This window comes from Bos indicus, chromosome 18, assembly GCF_029378745.1.
Source record: "Bos indicus isolate NIAB-ARS_2022 breed Sahiwal x Tharparkar chromosome 18, NIAB-ARS_B.indTharparkar_mat_pri_1.0, whole genome shotgun sequence".
Taxonomy (NCBI): domain Eukaryota; kingdom Metazoa; phylum Chordata; class Mammalia; order Artiodactyla; family Bovidae; genus Bos; species Bos indicus.
The window spans coordinates 16,095,406-16,113,015 of NC_091777.1; the positions used below are offsets into that span (position 1 = coordinate 16,095,406).

Here is a 17,610-nt window from a genome sequence, read left to right on the forward strand (position 1 = left end):
TAGCACATGGAAAATATGAAGAACTGGGAGTACTAAGAGATTAAGAGACAAAGAATTTTCTATAAATGATAAAAACATATATGTTCAGATTCAAGAAGCCCACATATTATAAAAATAATACAAAAATGAATCCGTATGTAGACATAATGCATCACAGTGATGGCAAAATAGTGGAGAATATTATAAAATTAGTTAAGAGGGAAAGGGCTTCCCTTCTGGTTCAGCTGGTAAAGAATCCACCTGCAATGCGGGAGACCTGGGTTTGATCCCTGGGTTGGGAAGATCCCCTGGAGAAGGGAAAGGCCACCACTCCAGTATTCTGGCCTGGAGAATTCCATGGACTTGTATAGTCCATGAGGTTGCAAAGAGTCAGACACGACTGAGTGACTTTCACTTTACTTCACGTAAGAGGCAAAAGACAGGTTATACTGATAGATAAAGTAATTTAGATTTAGAAAGGAAGCCAGATACTCACAAAATAAACACAGAGAGAAAATTACTGTCAATATCAATTTTATACCCGGATAAATTATACAAATCATGAGGAAGAAGTTGATTTTTCTTTTAGAAAAGTAAAAATCGGACAGATTACTAGGCAGAGTGTCAGTAAATAACTTCAAAAGGAAAGCAGAAGGGAAGTGATTCCAGTAGTAAGGTCTGGGATGCAAGAAGATATGAAGAGCAAGTGAATCAGGAGGCATGGAGAGAAGTCTGTTCACTATAAAAATTGGTCACTATGGACCATTTTTTTGAGACATAAAAAACAGCACAGAAATAAAATAACATGCAACATGGAAAAGGAGTGATGCAGATAAGGCAGACTCTTGTTCTTTTCAGAAAGACAGTAGAAATATAATTTTAGACTTACATACACATGAGAAAGTGTGAATGTTAACCACAAAAGTGAGAAATAGAATATGTAACTTTTTAAAGAAAAGTTTTTAATTAGATTCTTCACAAGACAATGAAGAACTGAAGAAGTGACCAGAGCAGGAAGCTTTTATTTATTATTAAATATTTACCTAGCTATTTATTTCACCACTTTCTCTGGGGGCTCAGATGGTAAAGAACTTGCCTGCATTGCAAGGAGACCCAGGTTTAATCCCTGGGTTGGGAAGATTCCCATAGAATGGGAAATGGCTACTCATTCCGGTATTCTTGCCTGGAGAATCCCATAAACAGAGGAGCCTGGAGAATCCCATGAACAGAGGAGCCTGGTGGGCTACTGTCCATGGGATCACAAAGAGGCAGACATGACTGAGCAACTAAGCTTCCTCTATTTATTTTTCTTTGGCTGTGCTGCATTGTGCAGCGTGTGGGATCTTAGTTCCCAACCAGGGATCACACCCGCAGCCCCTGCATTGGCGGTGTGGAGTCCTAACCACAGGACCACCAGGGAGTCCCCTGAGTATGCAACTTCTAACTAATAATATACATAGTATATGTATAATACATACACAGTATGCATAAACACCCAGTTCAGCACCTCTGGGGGATGAGGTAGGAAGGAAGGAAATAAAACCGGGAGGGCATTAAGCAGTGTTCTGGGCATGTAGGTGCTCACTATTCTTCACCTCTTTTCATAAGTCTGAAACATTTCTTTTTCTTAATCGAAACATAGTTGATTTACAATATTACTTTCATGTGTACAACAAAGTGATTCAAAGTTTTAAATTTTGTACTCCACTTAAAGTTATTATAAAATATTGGCTATATTCCCTGCACTGTACAACATATCCTCGTAGCTTACTTTATACATAGTAGTTTGTACCTCTTTATCCCTTACCTGTCACGCCCCTTCCCTATCCCTCTCTCCACTGGAAACCACTAGTTTGTTCTCTGTATCTGGGAGCGTGTTTCTGTTATATTTTTACTTTTTAGATTCCACATATAGGTGATAAGATAGAGTACTTGTCTTTCTCTGGCTTATTTCACTAAGCATCATACCTTCCATACCAATGATGAGTTTGATGCTGCTGCTGCTGCTAAGTCGCTTCAGTCGTGTCCGACTCTGTGTGACCCCATAGAAGGCAGCCCACCAGGCTCCCCCATCTCTGGGATTCTCCAGGCAAGAACACTGGAGTGGGTTGCCATTTCCTTCTCCAATGCAGGAAAGTGAAAAGTGAAAGTGAAGTTGCTCAGTCGTGTCCGACTCTAGCGACCCCATGGACTGCAGCCTACCAGGCTCCTCTGTCCATGGGATTTTCTAGGCAAAAGTACTGGAGTGGGGTGCCATTGAGTTTGATAGGTTCATCCATATCATTGCAAATGGCAAAATTTAATTCTTTTTTATGGCTGAGTAGGTGAAGTATTTCTTCAACATAGAATTCAACAGCTTTTAGTTATTTTTTAAAAGCCCTTCAGTCTCTTTATAGCAGTGGTTCTTACCTGTGTTGATTTTGACTCCTCTTTCCAGGGGACACTTGGGCATACCTGGAGACACTTTTGATTGTCACAAATGGGGGTGGTGTTATTGGAACCTAGGTCAGGGACACCGCTAAACATCCTATAACACACAGAGTGGTTCCCCTACAATGAAGGATCATGTGGCCCAAAACGTTAACAGTATTGAGTTTGAGAAATCCCATTCTTCAGGATAAGAAAGGTCATTTTTTCAAAATTAGATTTTATCACTCTTCTTTCTAATTAAAAGGAAATGGAACTCCATTTTGAAAATGATGAGAACCAGAAATGTGATCACATGGTGATGTCATTCACAATACTTCTGACATCTCTATTTTCAGAAGGTAAAATTGCTTGATAACTTCTTCAGGAAAAAACTTCATAAGTAGGCAGTATGATTAATGTTTTAAAGTGTCAAAAATGAACTTGCCTTTGGTTGATTGATAAAGTTCCATGAACATAGCAACAATGACCACGGTTTGCTTTTGACTGAAGTTTCTTTATGAGACGAAGTTTCCATGAAATAGTTAATTGCTTTCAGTTGCTCCATATCCAAGAAAGAGAAAAAAAGGTAACTTGAGAAAGCAGCTTTTTTCTCTACTTGTTTTCTGGCTACCGTTACATTAGTATTCGACAGTGGTATTGTACAAAATTCTGGGGCTGCTACTGAGACGTTGTCATTAAATTCCAACTTTACACACCTGGCATGCTGCCAAATGCAGTTCAGTGTGTAGATTACAGTCCAACAAATCAATACTCTAGAATTGTAGGTTTATGTCTGCCTGTAATTAAAAAGTATGCAAGCGCTTTCTTTGCCTATCTGATGAGAGGAAGAGAAACGAGCTGTTTTTCTAGGGTGGAGAGGTGAAAGTGTCAGCCTGAAACAGAAGTATTGGGACACTCCTGGCAGTCCAGTGGTTGGGACTCTGCCTCCAATGTAGGAGGTGTGGGTTCAACTGGTCGGGGAACTAGGACCCCACATGTTGTGTGACATGGCTGACACATGATACATGTTGCATGACAAACTATATATATATTTACATGTGTAAAATATATGTAAATATTAAAAAAGATATTTATATATTTATAAAATAATAGAAGCATTCCCTGGCACATCCTTTAAGACGTGGCTTTTGATAAAGGCAGTCGCTCTGTACACCTCTCAGCCTAGCACTGATCTGTACCAATCAGAGAAGTTCCCTCATTTTCATGGACAAACTTTGGGAGTTTCTTCAGAGAACCTGGTTTGGTGTTGTAGTATTTCCTCAAAAAATCTGTGAGTGTGGGTAATGGGAAGATAAAACCAAACACTGTATCCTCACGAAAGGAGGGAGCTATAGCAGGAGAGGGGAGTTTTTGGACAGCGTGTGTGTGGTAGATTACTTTAAACCACAGGCTCCTAGCAGAAAGGTAGGCCCTTTTCCCAATCCTGCAGAAAAAGCCATACAACTTCAAGCCTAGTCAGTGTCTGCCATCTAGCAATTAAGAACGGCAAACGGGAAGACTAGATTCATTTGGTGCCTCTCTTGCAGAGATTAGGGTAAAACGTCAAGCTTCCAAAGCAACAGGTACTACCCTATTTCTGGAGGCTAAGGTCTGACGCATTCACATTAGAAAAGGATTTAGGACGTAATTCTACCCACTGGGCAAAACAAAATCAGCAATAGCAGCTTCCAATTCAAAGGAAATATTTATACACAGATACAATAAAAGATACAATTTTATCTTTGTAGCAGGTAGCTGTGGCTGGCTGTCAGCCAGATGTGAAAACAATTTCACAAAGAAAAAACTTTGTGGAGTTGGTCTGGCCTTTCCATCATTTTGACCAGAGTGGGAAAAAAAAAAAAAAAAAAGAGTATTCTCTTCCAGGAAATCAGTTTATTTTTCATCACAACAGAAAAATCTCTGTATAGAAATGTTTTGGTTATATTTCTCAATTTGGGTTGTAGGGTGGCTCTGGACATGAAAGATTTATTTCTTAGTGCAGTCCCCTCCAACTTTTTTTCAAAGTTTCAAAGTGGGGCTCCACTGCTCTTCTTAGTCAGTTTTCCCAAGGATCACATTTGCAAGTGGGCTAATGATACTAACTCTGCAGTCTAGGAAACTGAGTGTGAATATGATTGGAAATATGAAAGATTTTGATTAAATTATTGGACTACTATATAGACGTTGAATAGAATTTTATCCTTTATTCATTTTAAGATAGATTCACCTTACTCAAAGGAGACTTGATGAGTGATTTAAAAGGGACACTATTTTCAAGAGTTAGGGTTTAATGTAATTTTATTTACATTTCAAATGCAGAATCAAATTGCAGTATCTTCTGCCATACTTGAGAGGGAATGGATCTAAGTTTTTTTTACTGGTGGTTGGGAGGCTAAAATGGCTGACTTGTACTCATGCAAGAGGAAGACCAGCTCTCCTCATTCCATGATGCCAGGTTTAAGATGTGCCCACTGCACTGATAGTTCTTACACAAACATAAAACATCATGCTAGATTTCATCAATACTTTTACCCCAGGAGTGAAAATTGGGAACCGCCACTGTCTTTTCCAGCTTCGTATTATCTATGGCTGCGTAACAAATTACCTCTAAGTTTAGCAGCTTAATACAAGACTTATTTATCTCGGGTTTCTGAGTAATTTGGGTGTGGATCAAGGTCCCACACAAGCTATAATCAAAGTGTTGTCTGTGGTCATCTCAAGGCTCTAGTGAGGGGAGGATCCCCTTCCTGACCCATCACATGTTGCTGGCAGGATTCAGTTCTTTGCATGTGGTTAGACTGGGGGACTCTGCTGTTGCCAGGAAACCCCGGTTTCCTGTCACATGGACCTCTCCACAGAGCATCTCAGAACATGGCAACTGGCTTCCATCAGAGCAGGAAAGCATGACAGAAATAGAAGGCAAGCAAGACAGAAGACAAAGTCTTTCTGTCACCTAATCTCGGAAGAGACATGTCACTTTTGCCATATTCTATTCATTAGAAGCAGGTCACTAGCTCCAGCTCCCGTTCAAGGAGAGGGGACGATACAGGATTGTGAATACTGGGAAGCAAGGATCCATGGGAGCCACCTTAGAAGGTTTTTTCTCCTATCACAAGGTTTTTTTTAATATTAAAAACTGATTGAGAATGCAAGGCTGCTTTCAGACAATGAATGCAAAAGGCGGAGGCCATACATTTGAGTTAGTTGCAGCAGTACTTGTGCACATTTTCGGAGCTAAATTGTCCTTGGGGCATGACACATAACAGACTGACAAAACTATTTTTGGGTTCAAAACCTGTGAACGCTTCTCCAAAACACGGCTTAATACAAAGCTTAATACAAATCCCAGATGAAGTCATCAATGGAAGCATTGAACACGATTTGAAAAGCATGGTTCAATATCGAGATTTTTGATGGAAATTCCTTCTAGCAAACAGCAGATACTCCAAATATTTCAAGAAGGAATGTACCAGCTCAGTGACCTGCAGGCACCAGATGTTACAGAGTATGACAAAGCTTGGAGAGTGAGACAACTTTTAGATAAAAGCTGTTTCCTGATCCTAAATAACACTAAAATTGCTCTGTGACTATTTGCAGTGATAACTACCCTTCTTTTCTTCTTCTTTGGCTCCTTGATCTGTGTGACTGCACAACTCAAGAGGTTTTGCCTTCCTTTGCTTTCTCCTCAGGGTGCCCCTTTCATGAGACCCACACCCCCATCCTCACTAAGCTGTGGCCACTACTGACGCATCCTGTCCCTCAACAGACAGCGTGTTCTGACAGCCCACTGTACTATGAAAGACCTCACGGTCACTGCAGTGACTGGAGGCAGCAGCCTGGATCCTGCAGGCAAGCTAAGACTAAATGTGTCTTTTTTCGTTCTTCCCTTGAATATTCACTTGAAAATATAATGATTTTATTTTTTATCATAACTATGATTAGTCTGGACGTGACTGGATAGGAAATGCCAACTTTTCCTGGGAAGGAAATTAGGATTCTTTGCCACTTTTAGAGATTTTGGAAATTGAGGCAAGTAAGGAATCAAAGAACAAGTTTTATTTCCAGTTTAAGGACCAAATTCTTTACTGTGAAGTATCAAATCCAGTAATAAGTTAATACTATATTAATCCATATAAGAAGTCTTATACGGTCTGGAAGTTCACCTCTTAAAGAAAAATCATTGCCTCAGAAGAATATACTCAAGACAGCACATACTAAACATGCACCTCAGTCATTAGTTTCTCGGGCTTTTGTAGTCATTACGTCAATCACAGAAATATAAGTAAAAGCTGCTTTAAAAAAAAGCACATTCAGAATTATGAGTTTGTTATTAGTAGAGGTATATAAAACATGGACAACTGGTTTTACAGAAAGCTAAAAAAAGATATCCAAGATCAACCTGTCATATTATTTAGCTCACAACTCAAATCATTCTCCAAACTCAACAAAGAGCGCACACACACACGTGTTTTAATTTCTAGATTGTACACTGTTTCCTTTAGATTCAGAAAAGATCACAAAAGCAAACCAGTGAAAGCTCTTTCTGTCTAGTGTCAAGGCTATAAATTGTTAACAAACATTGTTTATTAAGAATAAAGAGTAATTGTTTTCCAGAATTTGCAGGTGCCAAGGAATCATGGCAACAAAATTGAAGAATAACAAAGTATTACAGGAAAAAAAAAGTAAAATATAATGCTTTGGAAAAAAATGTAGAATAAATTACATTTTAAACCAGAATAACTGACAAGCTTACAAGAATCATCTGGGCTGCTGTTTGGAGCGGCTTTTAAAACGTACAGCAAGCAAAAGCAGGGAGACAGCAGAGAGCAAGGAAAGGGTGCTGATCGAGGTCTGAGACACGGGGAACTACCTTCTTTTCTCTGGGCTTCAGTATTCTCATCAATAACACTGGGGCAGATAATCTTTCTTGAATCTTAAAAAAACCCAAATCTCAAGATTCCTTCTGATCATGAACAACATTCTGAAGAAAGCATACTCTCCTTGGATTGAGAATTATTCCTATGATCACAACTAGGCTTTTCCTATCCTGTTCATCAGCTGACACACTCCTGAAACAAGGAAGCATCCTCACCAGACAACAGCACCGCTATAAAAATGTTCAGGCATTTAGGAGGTTGTTTTAACGCCTAATAATCACATGAAATGTGACACAGACACTGACACAAGCTGTTAACAAGTCCAAGTCAAAGAAGTGTTTCTGATCTCTTTTGTGATTGGAAACGTGGAAAAATCCTTTGCTTTTTGTCAAACGTTTCCCCTCACAAAAGGTACATGGCACTTGATTCCTCCGTACTTTAGATGCTGGGATTAGTAGGGTTCCTGCAATCTGAGGGCACTTGGGGGTTGACACCCTGTGGTAAATCTGGGATCAACAGCCTAACAGATGTGCTCCTGAGCTGCACACACTCCTCCAGATTCACCTTTTTTGTTCTGTGTTTAACACTGGGCACCATATTCTCTGTGAAGGGTGTAATAACTTCCACAAGATGGCTAAATTTTTTCTTAAATTACTAAAATTTATGGCTTTCACATTAGTAAACAATCTGCAGTTTTTTCACTGATGTCAAAGACGAAAGATTATATATACAGCAATGAGCATTATTCTGGTAATAATGCCTAAAATTTATTAGTTCCATTCTCTTCATATTGTATACTGTCAAATGTTTGACTAAGAAATAAATGCGATCTGATACCACCCACAGCTCAGAGACTAACATATGGCAGTCTCAGGCTGGTGTGGTTACTGACGCTCTGGTTCTTTACTTCTATCCCTGCAGGTGAACTGATGAGAAACCAGTGTCCCTAGGCCACACTAAGATGTGCCTTCACTGGGTTAGTATTTACCATTAAGGCCTCTCTGTGTATTTTTCATTTTCTTTAAATTACAAGGAAATGTCATTCACTATTAAGACCCTCCTTTCTTTAGTTTAAGAGAAAACTAGCCTCTTGCAGGTAAGTTTGAATTTTCTACTATGAAAAACAAAAACTGTTTTAGAAGCAGGAAAATTTAGAAACAATTTTTTTGTCCAAGCTTTACTTTCTTAGTGGTCTGAAACCATGTACTTCTGTGCTGTTTTAATGTTAAATGTCTTCCTTGACAGCTTTGTATTTTGTAGGCCCCTTCATGCCCTTTTAAGAGAGTAGGACACAAATTTCAAAAATAAAAATACAAGTGCTACTTAAGCATATTGTATTATTTACTACTATAGATGTTAGAGATGTATTTGTTTTCTTAATGAATATAATTTTACATAGGAAATGTGATAATTTCCCTTTCACTAAGAATGAGATCACAGTTGTTATTATATTAAGGATTTACTAAATGTTGTCTGGCATGTTATCTACTAAAATGCCTATTCAACAAAACTACTGAAAGGATTTAACTATCTAATCTGGCTCTGGTTCATTAGTTCACTGAATACTACATTCATTAAGTCTTTACCTTCCCAAATTGTATTTTTAAAATTGGAAATTACACTGAGTTTTAAAAAAACTTAAGACAATACTATGTGTAAGTTTTCCTATCTTCTGGATAGTATATACTTATTAAAAAAATGTGATATAATAAGCATTTTGAAGGAGTATTTTATATATATATATATATCATATTTAAGGTCACAGTTTTCATTAATCTGAGAAAATGTAAAGATGTGATATTTTTAAAAAGTCAACGAAATCTAGTGAAACTTTAATTTCTCATTTCATGGAAAATTTAACTACACAAAATATCAAACATGAGAATTTATCTTTTAAATGTCATGCCTGTATTAGTCATAATTCAATAAATGGATTCCTTTCCACATATATCTTAAGATCCTAAATCTCAGTGCTATAAATAATATGATTGAAGAATCTTGTAACAATGTATATTTTAATTATCAGATTTGTGTAGTGATTTAGATCAACAGATACCAGTGAAAAATTTATCATAAACTAAGTGCAATAACAAGAAGAAACAAAAGCTTATGTACACATTACCAAGATTTTTACAATAAATTATAGTGTGCAGTTCCATCACAGCATATTTGTATACAAAGCCGCTACTGTGAACACTGAAAAGAAATCTGTCGTGGAGGTCTTTAACCTTGATTTAATAAAGTTTGTACAGTATCAAATAATATCAAAAGTCTAAAAAAACACAATGATTTTTGTATATCATGTTTATAAATTATTGTTTATATACCATAAGAAAAATAAGGTCAAAAGTGCAGTTTAAAAAAAAGTGGAAATTGTTATTCTTGGTAAGAACTAGAAAAATGTATTGTCCCAAGTAAGAAGCAATCTAAAGGCTTAAACAGTTGCTTAGGCATTTTCCTTTAACTCTCATACAACCTTGGTTACCATATGCTATAGGACAAACCAATACAAAGGGAGTCAAATAACCTTTTTATAAAAATAGGAAACACAGATCTAGTAATGAGTAACACTGGAAATAAATATGATAGGCCGCCCCCAAAATGAATTAAATGACTTTTTACTCACGGGAAAAAATGGGCTATCACTGAATGTGATAAAACCTGGGAAATTTCAAAAAATTTTAATTAAGTTTTTAGTTGTAACTGGCAATGGTGCATACATCCCAGGATTATGAAACTTTCTAGTATAATATAACCAAAACAAAATATGACTTAAAGGTGCTAAACCATATCACAGAAAATAAAGGTTAAGGATCCAGTAATTAAAAGGCAGCAGTATGGAAATTACTCAAGAAACAGATGGATGAAACATAATTCTGTGTCTTAACTGGCACTTACAACAGTAACTAGTTATATTTTGACAAATTCTAGAACAAATGCCTATACTGAAATACATGTGAAACATTAACCATTTATATAAGAAACTGAAACGGCAACATTACTGGCTTCTAAAACAAATTAAATTTAGAGAAAAGAAAAAGTAAAAGGAACGTGAAGAAAAATCTTATGTTTAAACTTATTGTGGGATCAAAATTTTGACAGAGCTGAATCAATCAAGAAGCGTCTTCCTGCTGCGAACACCAGCAGGCGGCTGAGCCTGGTGCAGCACCACGGCTCCCCTCTCCAGATGCTACTATGTAACTGGAGCTTTGTTTGTAGGACACTGAGCAAGAGATGCTTATTTTTTGTTTTTTACTGCATGGACCAAGTTTCTTGGTTGGGTTAACATATAGACTGCCTGAGATAATAAAAACTTCACCATTACATTACTGCGAAATGAAGGTCTTTCTAGTTCTGACAGGAGAAAAGGGTTGGCTGTTGAAAACAACATGGATGCTCTGTAGGCTGCATACGTACATACTTAATAATTAACGTCACCTTCAGTAGAAGATTAAAAATCGATGGATATGGATGCTTGTGCAGAATCTTCTCGCCCCCTGACATAGATTTCACAGGGAATCTCCTCCATTACTCTGTCTTCTAGGGCCTGTTCAGGGCACTCATGTGCCTGCTTGAAAGTGTAGCTACTCTTTTTGAAGGTGCTATTAAACGTTTTCATTGGCTGTGGTTGTGCAAAATCGTTTCGGAAAGGAAGCTCCATGGAACTGAGGTTGGTCCTGCTTTGTTTGGCGCTGGGTGCTTGTGACCCGCAGTGATGGTCATGGATGCACCGTGAGGCCGTCGAGGAGCGCCGCGTCTTCTGGTAGCTGTCCAGTTCCTCCGACAGGTCGGCCAGGTCGGCGGACATCTCTTTGTCTCTCAGTGAAAACAGTTCATAATGAGGAGGATCAAATACTTCTTGAAACCCAGTTTTATTAAAAGCAGTTTTGCATGCCATGACCTTTTTTCGAGGCTGTTTCACTTGTACTAAAATAGAAATAATGAGAAGGACCAAGACAATCCCCGATGTAATGCCAATAATTGTTCCGTGAGTTTTAGTGATTTGTTCAAACAGTCCTGCTTTTTTCTTTTCTGCAGAAAAAGAAAAACAATGAGACTTTGAAAATTCATTCATGATTCCTGTCACAAATCGGCAAAATATTTTTAGGTAAAGCAGAACACCTGGGTCAAATACAACACAGAAAATGCAATTTAAGATTAGGTTTTTAAACAAAATAAAACGAACCAATCATAAAGCAGCCAGACAGACTACAAAAAAAGGAAAAGGACTTGGTTCTTTACTCAGAAGGTATGTGAGTACACGGGCTTCCCTGGTGGCTCAGTGGCACACAATCCACCTGCCAATGCAGGAGACGCAGGTTTGATCCCTGGGTCAGGAAGATCGCCTGGAGAAGGAGATGGCAACCCACTCCAGTATTCTTGGCTGGAGAATCCCATGGACAGAGGAGCCTGGTGGGCTACAGTCCACGGGGTCGCAAAGAGTCAGACACAACTAAACAACAATAACACGTAAGCACATACAGTTTGCAAATCAAAGTAATACATGAATGTAGAAAATGTCAAAACAAAATACTCTTGTTTTATCAAGTTTTGCTTTCTGCTCTATGGCAGATTTGAGTTAACCCATAGTATTCCTACTGATGGCCATAAGCAAGGAGAACAAAAATTATTTCACTGACCCACTCAGATATGTTTACAACCATGGTCCACTGTTTTTGAATGGTTACCTGAAAATACTTCCTCTCAAGTACTTACGATAGCAATATCATACATTAACTTTCCATAGTTACTTATTGAACTCTTGGGAGAATAAAGGGGAGATAAACTGTAGTACTGAAACAGTGATAACCAGCATTACCCCAAGGCATATTTCTCTTTCAGGGAATATATACTGAAATACAGCATAGGAAATTCATGGAATAAAAAATGCAGTCCTTATAAGGAGTCTGTTTTACACTGTAAGACTGAATCTATCAGTTGAATTTTACTAAATAGTATTTCCATTTAATTTAAAAAATAAGAATATTGTAGGTTACAATCTACATTATTATGACAATAAGGTATCTTTACAATATAAATGACCATAATTAACTTATGGACAACTTTTAGGTAAAAAATATAGTCTATAAAAATTGCTTTTATTGAGAATAATATTCAGTTTTACCACATGCCAGGGGTCTGTTATTCATTAAGGAGAACCTTGATTTTACATGTCTTCTGCCAAAGCAGTTATGCCAAGTACAGTTGTAGAAAAAGAGATTTTTTTCTTAGTGAAAGGCTATGGCCACACCTCTAAGAGCTATCCTTCACCAGCAGACTCACCTTTACAATGATTTTCATCCCAAGGGTATGCACAGTTTTGAATCCCATTACAGACTAAAGAATTATTGATGCACATGTTGCTATGGCAAAAGAAAGTGCTGCCCGTACAGGGAGCTGGAGAAAAAAAGAAAACTTTGTTGCTAAGAAGAGAAAGCATGCAGATGATAACATCCTGATTTATTTTGCATTTGCTCTTATAAAGTCAATATTCTATCTCAAAGGCTTTTCTGTGAATATACTCTGTACTACACAAACAATAAGACAAAGGCCCATATTCTCTGATGCTGACTCATGTAAACTTTTACCAAGGTCGGGCACCAAAAGATTGCTTTTAGTGTAATAACAATATGAATATATGGTCAGCCCTCATTATCGGTGGGGCATTGGTTCCAGGACCTGTGGCCAACACCAACATGTGCAGACGCTCAAGGCCCACAGGCGGCCCCTCTGCATCAATCGTGGAACGTGCACTACTGCAGTATTCACTACTGAAAAAAGTCATGGTAACTGGACCTGACCTGACAGTTCAAACTCCTGTTACTCAGGGCTCAACCGTATTTGATACAGGTCCTATGAAACTAGTACACAGAACATTTTTTTCAAAATGTAAAAGAAAATGTTAGTGAAGACATGGAGACACTGAACCATTGTGCTTTGCTGGTAGGAATGTAAAATAGTGCAGCTGCTGTGGTAAATAGTATGGCAAATGGTAAATAGTTCTCAAAAATTTATATAGATTACTATAAGCTCCAGCATTTCCATTTCTAGGTATATAGTCTTAAGAACTGAAGGCAGAGACTCAGATACTTGCTGTTCACTGCAGCAATATAATGCAGAGGAGCCAAAAGGTGAAAGCAACCCAAAAGTCTGTTGAAGGATGAATGGATGACCACAGACAAAATAAAAAAGCACTCCTTGGAATTAAAAAAAAAGTTTTTAAACAGTAGACATATAGAATATATGCCATTGAATTTCATATTTGGTACAATTCTTTAAAAATCCTTAATGGTCTCAAAGCTTATCACAAGGACAATAAATATTAGATACAGAAATAAGCTGTTAGATGGACAGAAAAGCCAATGAAGATGTAGCGTGGTATTTTAGTTAATTACAAAATTAGCAGGTGTACCCACTTCTGTTGTGACATATATGTCATAAAACTGTATCACACAAATGTGTATACTTTAAAATATAACACATGTCCTAAAGAATATATAGTATTTTTACATTCTTCATTTCTAAAAACTGGAGTTTTCTGTTGTTTAATTATCATACCACAATTCTATTATATACTAGATCATATTACACATTGAGCTCTTATTTTATCTATTTTATCCAGTTCACAAGTGGGAATACAAGGAAGCTGTTTTCAAGACAAAGTGAGTTAAGTTATAAACAGCATTGTACTCTGATTTTCTGAGTCAAACTATTATTCGTTCTTATAGTTTATCAACAAAACATTATGTGACAGTACCTTGATGGCTCTTCACAGCTTCAAAAATGGCAAAAAGCCAGGTTTCCTGCTCAGTGTTTCTTACTGATTGAATAGTGAGTGGAAAGTACCCTTTTTTTCCTTTAATCATAGAGTTCTTTATAACTGCTCTCCACATTATTTAAAGCAATTAGAAAGCACTGCAAGCAATGATATTGTCAGCTTTTGTTTTGTAGAAATGCGAGTTATATTGAAAATCACAAATGTATTAAGCTTTATGGATTTTCAGTGGACAAGCATAACTGTTCCTGATGAGAACGCAAGTATCAGTTATTGACATGGGTTGCTAATGACATGCTTCAATTCTAAACTATATAAAATGGCTGAATTACATAAATAAAGGACAAAGAGAATAGCAAAAACACTGCCAGTTATGAACTGCTCTCTGCTTGCAGCCTGAGGACTTTCTCCTTTCCCCTGTACTCACTGCTGGGTCATGTGCAGGAGAGGGGAGGGGGCTGCCATTCTAGCTTCCCTCTACTTCTGATGAGATGTGGCAATGATGCTGAGAGATGGTTCTGTCCTCCAACTAAGCCTGCAGGGGACCTAGGGCAATATGTCACTGAAAATCACATTATGGATTTATTCTAACAAAAATATCTTCTGCTGCTTTCACAGTTTTAGTCCTGGAAATCACGTTCCTAAAGCCATTCCCTTCCTTAAAGAGTAAGGTATATATTAGAACTCAGTGCTTGGGAAGAAGTCAAACATATCCTGGTTGCTATTCTGTATTACGCATTTTGGCCAAGTTGTACTATTTTAGTCACATCTGCAGTCTACAGTCAATGAATAGATAGGAAGTGAACCTCTTATGCAGAATTAATGCATTTATATAAATCTCCTGGGAAATATATTCATGGATGGATTCATAGTAATTACAAACCATTAACAGTTTAGAGTTAATACAAGGAAATCAAACCTCAGGGAAATCAAACCAGTCAATTCTAAAAGAAATCAATCCTGAATATTCATTGAAAGGACTGATGCTGAAGCTCCAATACTTTGGCCATCTGATGCGAAGAGCTGATTCATTGGAAAAGACCTTTGATGCTGGGAAGGATAGAGGGCAGGAGGAAAAGCAGGCAACAGAGGATGAGATGGTTGGGTGGCATCACTGATTCAATGGACAAGAGTTTGAGCAAACTCCAGGAGATGGTGAAGGACAGGGAAGCCTGGTGTGCTGCAGTCCATGAGGTGGCAAAAGCTCAGATACAACTTAGCAACTAAACAAGTTGGAGAATAACAAAAGACAGTTAACAATGTGAATTAATGACAAGTATGTGAAAAGAATACTGAAGCTCTCAAATGTGCTTATCAAGTGGACATTTTAAAATGGAAACTTTTGTTTTATCAGGGTTCACAAAATTCTTTTCTTTTGATCACACATTTTTTTGGAGGGGTGTTTCTTTTTGTTCTTGGGTAATAAAGCTACCCGTGGGATATGGAGTTAAGCCCACTGTAGCCTTCAATTAGTCTGGACTTTAATGATTAGGATAAACACAGCACTTGAAGGAGGTGTGTCACCTGTTTACTTATTAGATCTGTATTAAAGAGAAATCATTAGTTTTACAGAGAAAACAACTAAAACACATTAGATTAGAACTTTACATATAAGATTCAGACAACTGCTACCCAAAATAAATATAATGTGAGTCAAGAATGAGAGCAAGTAGCCATCTTAGTCTTTAAAAAGAAACAGGTGGAATTAATTCTACTGACTGTTGTTTAGTCTTTAAGTCCTATCTGACTCTTTTGTGATTCCATGGACTATAGCCAGCCAGGCTCCTCTGTCCAGGTGATATCCTGGGCAAGAACACTGGAGTGGGTCGCCATTTCCTTCTCCAGGGAAATCTTCCTGAGCCAGGGATGCAACCTGTGGCTCCTGCATTAGCAGGTGTATTCTTTACCTCTGAGCCATCAGGGAAGCCACTGATAGTTTATTTAACCTAATGTATTTGTGCAGAAAGTTGATACAGCAGGACCAAGGCTGCTGCCTTTAGAAGGGTCTGTGTGCAAGGGTGGCCCTTAGCTGGCGTCTGGAAACTTGGCTTTCCTCCATTCCCTGACTGACAAGGGTAGTTCGTGGTGCCTAGTTTGTGTTAATATCATTTATGCCAAATATTAACAACTGCTTTCCTTCTGTGAGTCTAGACTTTTGGTATATTCAAGGCAGAGAGTGCCTATGTGAACAGTCCCCAGTAAAAACCTTGGGTGCTGAATCTCTAAAGTCGGCTTTTCTGGGCAGAAATATTGAACAGGTTACTGTATTTTTTGGTTGTTGGAGAAATGAACATGTTCAGTGTGCCCCTCCTGGGAGGGGTGAGCATAATCCCTGTGAAAGGATTTCTCCAAACTCAAAGGCAGTCTTTTCCCTTTCACTGTAATAATCTTAGCTGCTAAAATGAATATATGCTGGTCCTAGAAATCAGCTAACATATGGGTGGTGCTGTGGAAACCTGAAACAATATCCAAAATGCTATCATTTTAACATGTAATCAATATAAAACATTCTTAAGAACATATTTTACATTCTTATTTCACACCAAGTCTCTGAAATCTGGTATATATCTCTGTAACTGTAGCCCATTTCGGTGTAGGCTGGCTGCACTACAGGTGCTCACCGGCCACACGCGGCTGCTGGACCCTGTCCTGGGCAGCGTGGGCACAGAGGCTGGGAGTACAGGCACTGAGGAGAAAGTAAGAAGGCTAAAAGGTTTTCCTGCTAACTACATCCTTGTATCAAGTGCTGACTTGTAGTTACTTGAAACAATGAAATGACCTTTGTTGGACTGCTTTTTATTTTTCAAGCTTGAAAGTTTTCCAAATAAAACACTTTTTAGAAACAAACTGAGGTCGTATCTATAGGTCAAAAAGAAGCAACAGCACGGTCTACTTGCGGCAAACACCACCGCTGAACTCTTGACTCCCCACTGCTGGAAGAATTCACTACACTCAAAATAACTCACCATTTCCTCCTTTTATCTGTTCAATTTTCATTTTCCAAGTCAGTGAGGCCCCATGTTTTAAGTACCTCTGAGTCACTCTCTTGTGACTTTGCATCCTTGTGGAGTGTGTCTCCACAACTCTTCTTTCAACTCATTGTTACTTGTTTGATTCAGAACTTCCTGGTTTCCCACCTCAACCATGGAAGTAACCTCCCAAATACCCTTCATGCCCCAATAAAAGCATAGCTCTTTTTTTAGAATAACATCCTTCAAAACTCCCCAATGCCTTTAACATGAAGTCTAATTTCAGCCTTTAGCTTAAAGGTCTTCAAGCTCTAGCTTTAATCTACCATTCCTGGTTCATTTTTCTCTGTTCTCTCCCACTACTTCCTGTGGCCCAAATTAGCTCTGGTTCTATACCTTTTCCATTACAGCAACTCTGTTTGAAAAAAACAACCTCACTTAACATTTCTACCTTGTAAAAAATCAACCTACCCTCAAGGATAAACTCAAAGGACCTTTCTGCAAGGACTACTTGCCCATAAACAATATTGCCGAAGTAACCTGGCTATTTAATAAGAAAGCACTTTGTTTTCTGTCTTAAATGGTCTTTGTTGTAGTCAAT

The 17,610-nt window shown here is 38.0% G+C and overlaps 2 protein-coding genes across 10 annotated transcripts in view; one reads left to right on the forward strand and one right to left on the reverse strand.

The window, feature by feature from the left end:
* LOC109572527 (PDZ and LIM domain protein 1-like) overlaps nucleotides 1-17,610 on the forward strand; it is a 174,905-nt gene that overhangs the window by 17,263 nt on the left and 140,032 nt on the right. For 2 of the 8 annotated variants that reach the window (XR_011561742.1, XM_019979392.2), the window contains exons 3-4: nucleotides 6,078-6,237; nucleotides 8,187-8,241. The exons of 1 other annotated variant lie outside the window; for it this stretch is intronic. Coding sequence is in view for 2 of the 7 variants with exons in the window: in XM_019979392.2 (XP_019834951.2) it covers nucleotides 8,227-8,241 (15 nt within the window). In the remaining 5 variants the exon portion in view is untranslated. Of the gene's footprint in view, nucleotides 1-6,077; nucleotides 8,242-10,809; nucleotides 11,163-17,610 lie in introns of those variants that run through there. 5 more of the 8 variants (XR_011561741.1, XR_011561740.1, XR_011561743.1 and 2 more) reach the window with 4 other exon arrangements.
* Nucleotides 9,488-17,610, reverse strand: part of NETO2 (neuropilin and tolloid like 2) — a 65,067-nt gene continuing 56,944 nt past the window's right edge. For both annotated transcript variants that reach the window (XM_019979390.2, XM_019979388.2), the window contains exons 8-9: nucleotides 12,549-12,662; nucleotides 9,488-11,297 (exon numbers count right to left, since the gene is read on the reverse strand). In XM_019979390.2, coding sequence (XP_019834949.2) covers nucleotides 10,717-11,297; nucleotides 12,549-12,662 — 695 coding nt within the window. In that variant the 3' untranslated portion in view covers nucleotides 9,488-10,716. The remainder of the gene's footprint in view (nucleotides 11,298-12,548; nucleotides 12,663-17,610) is intronic.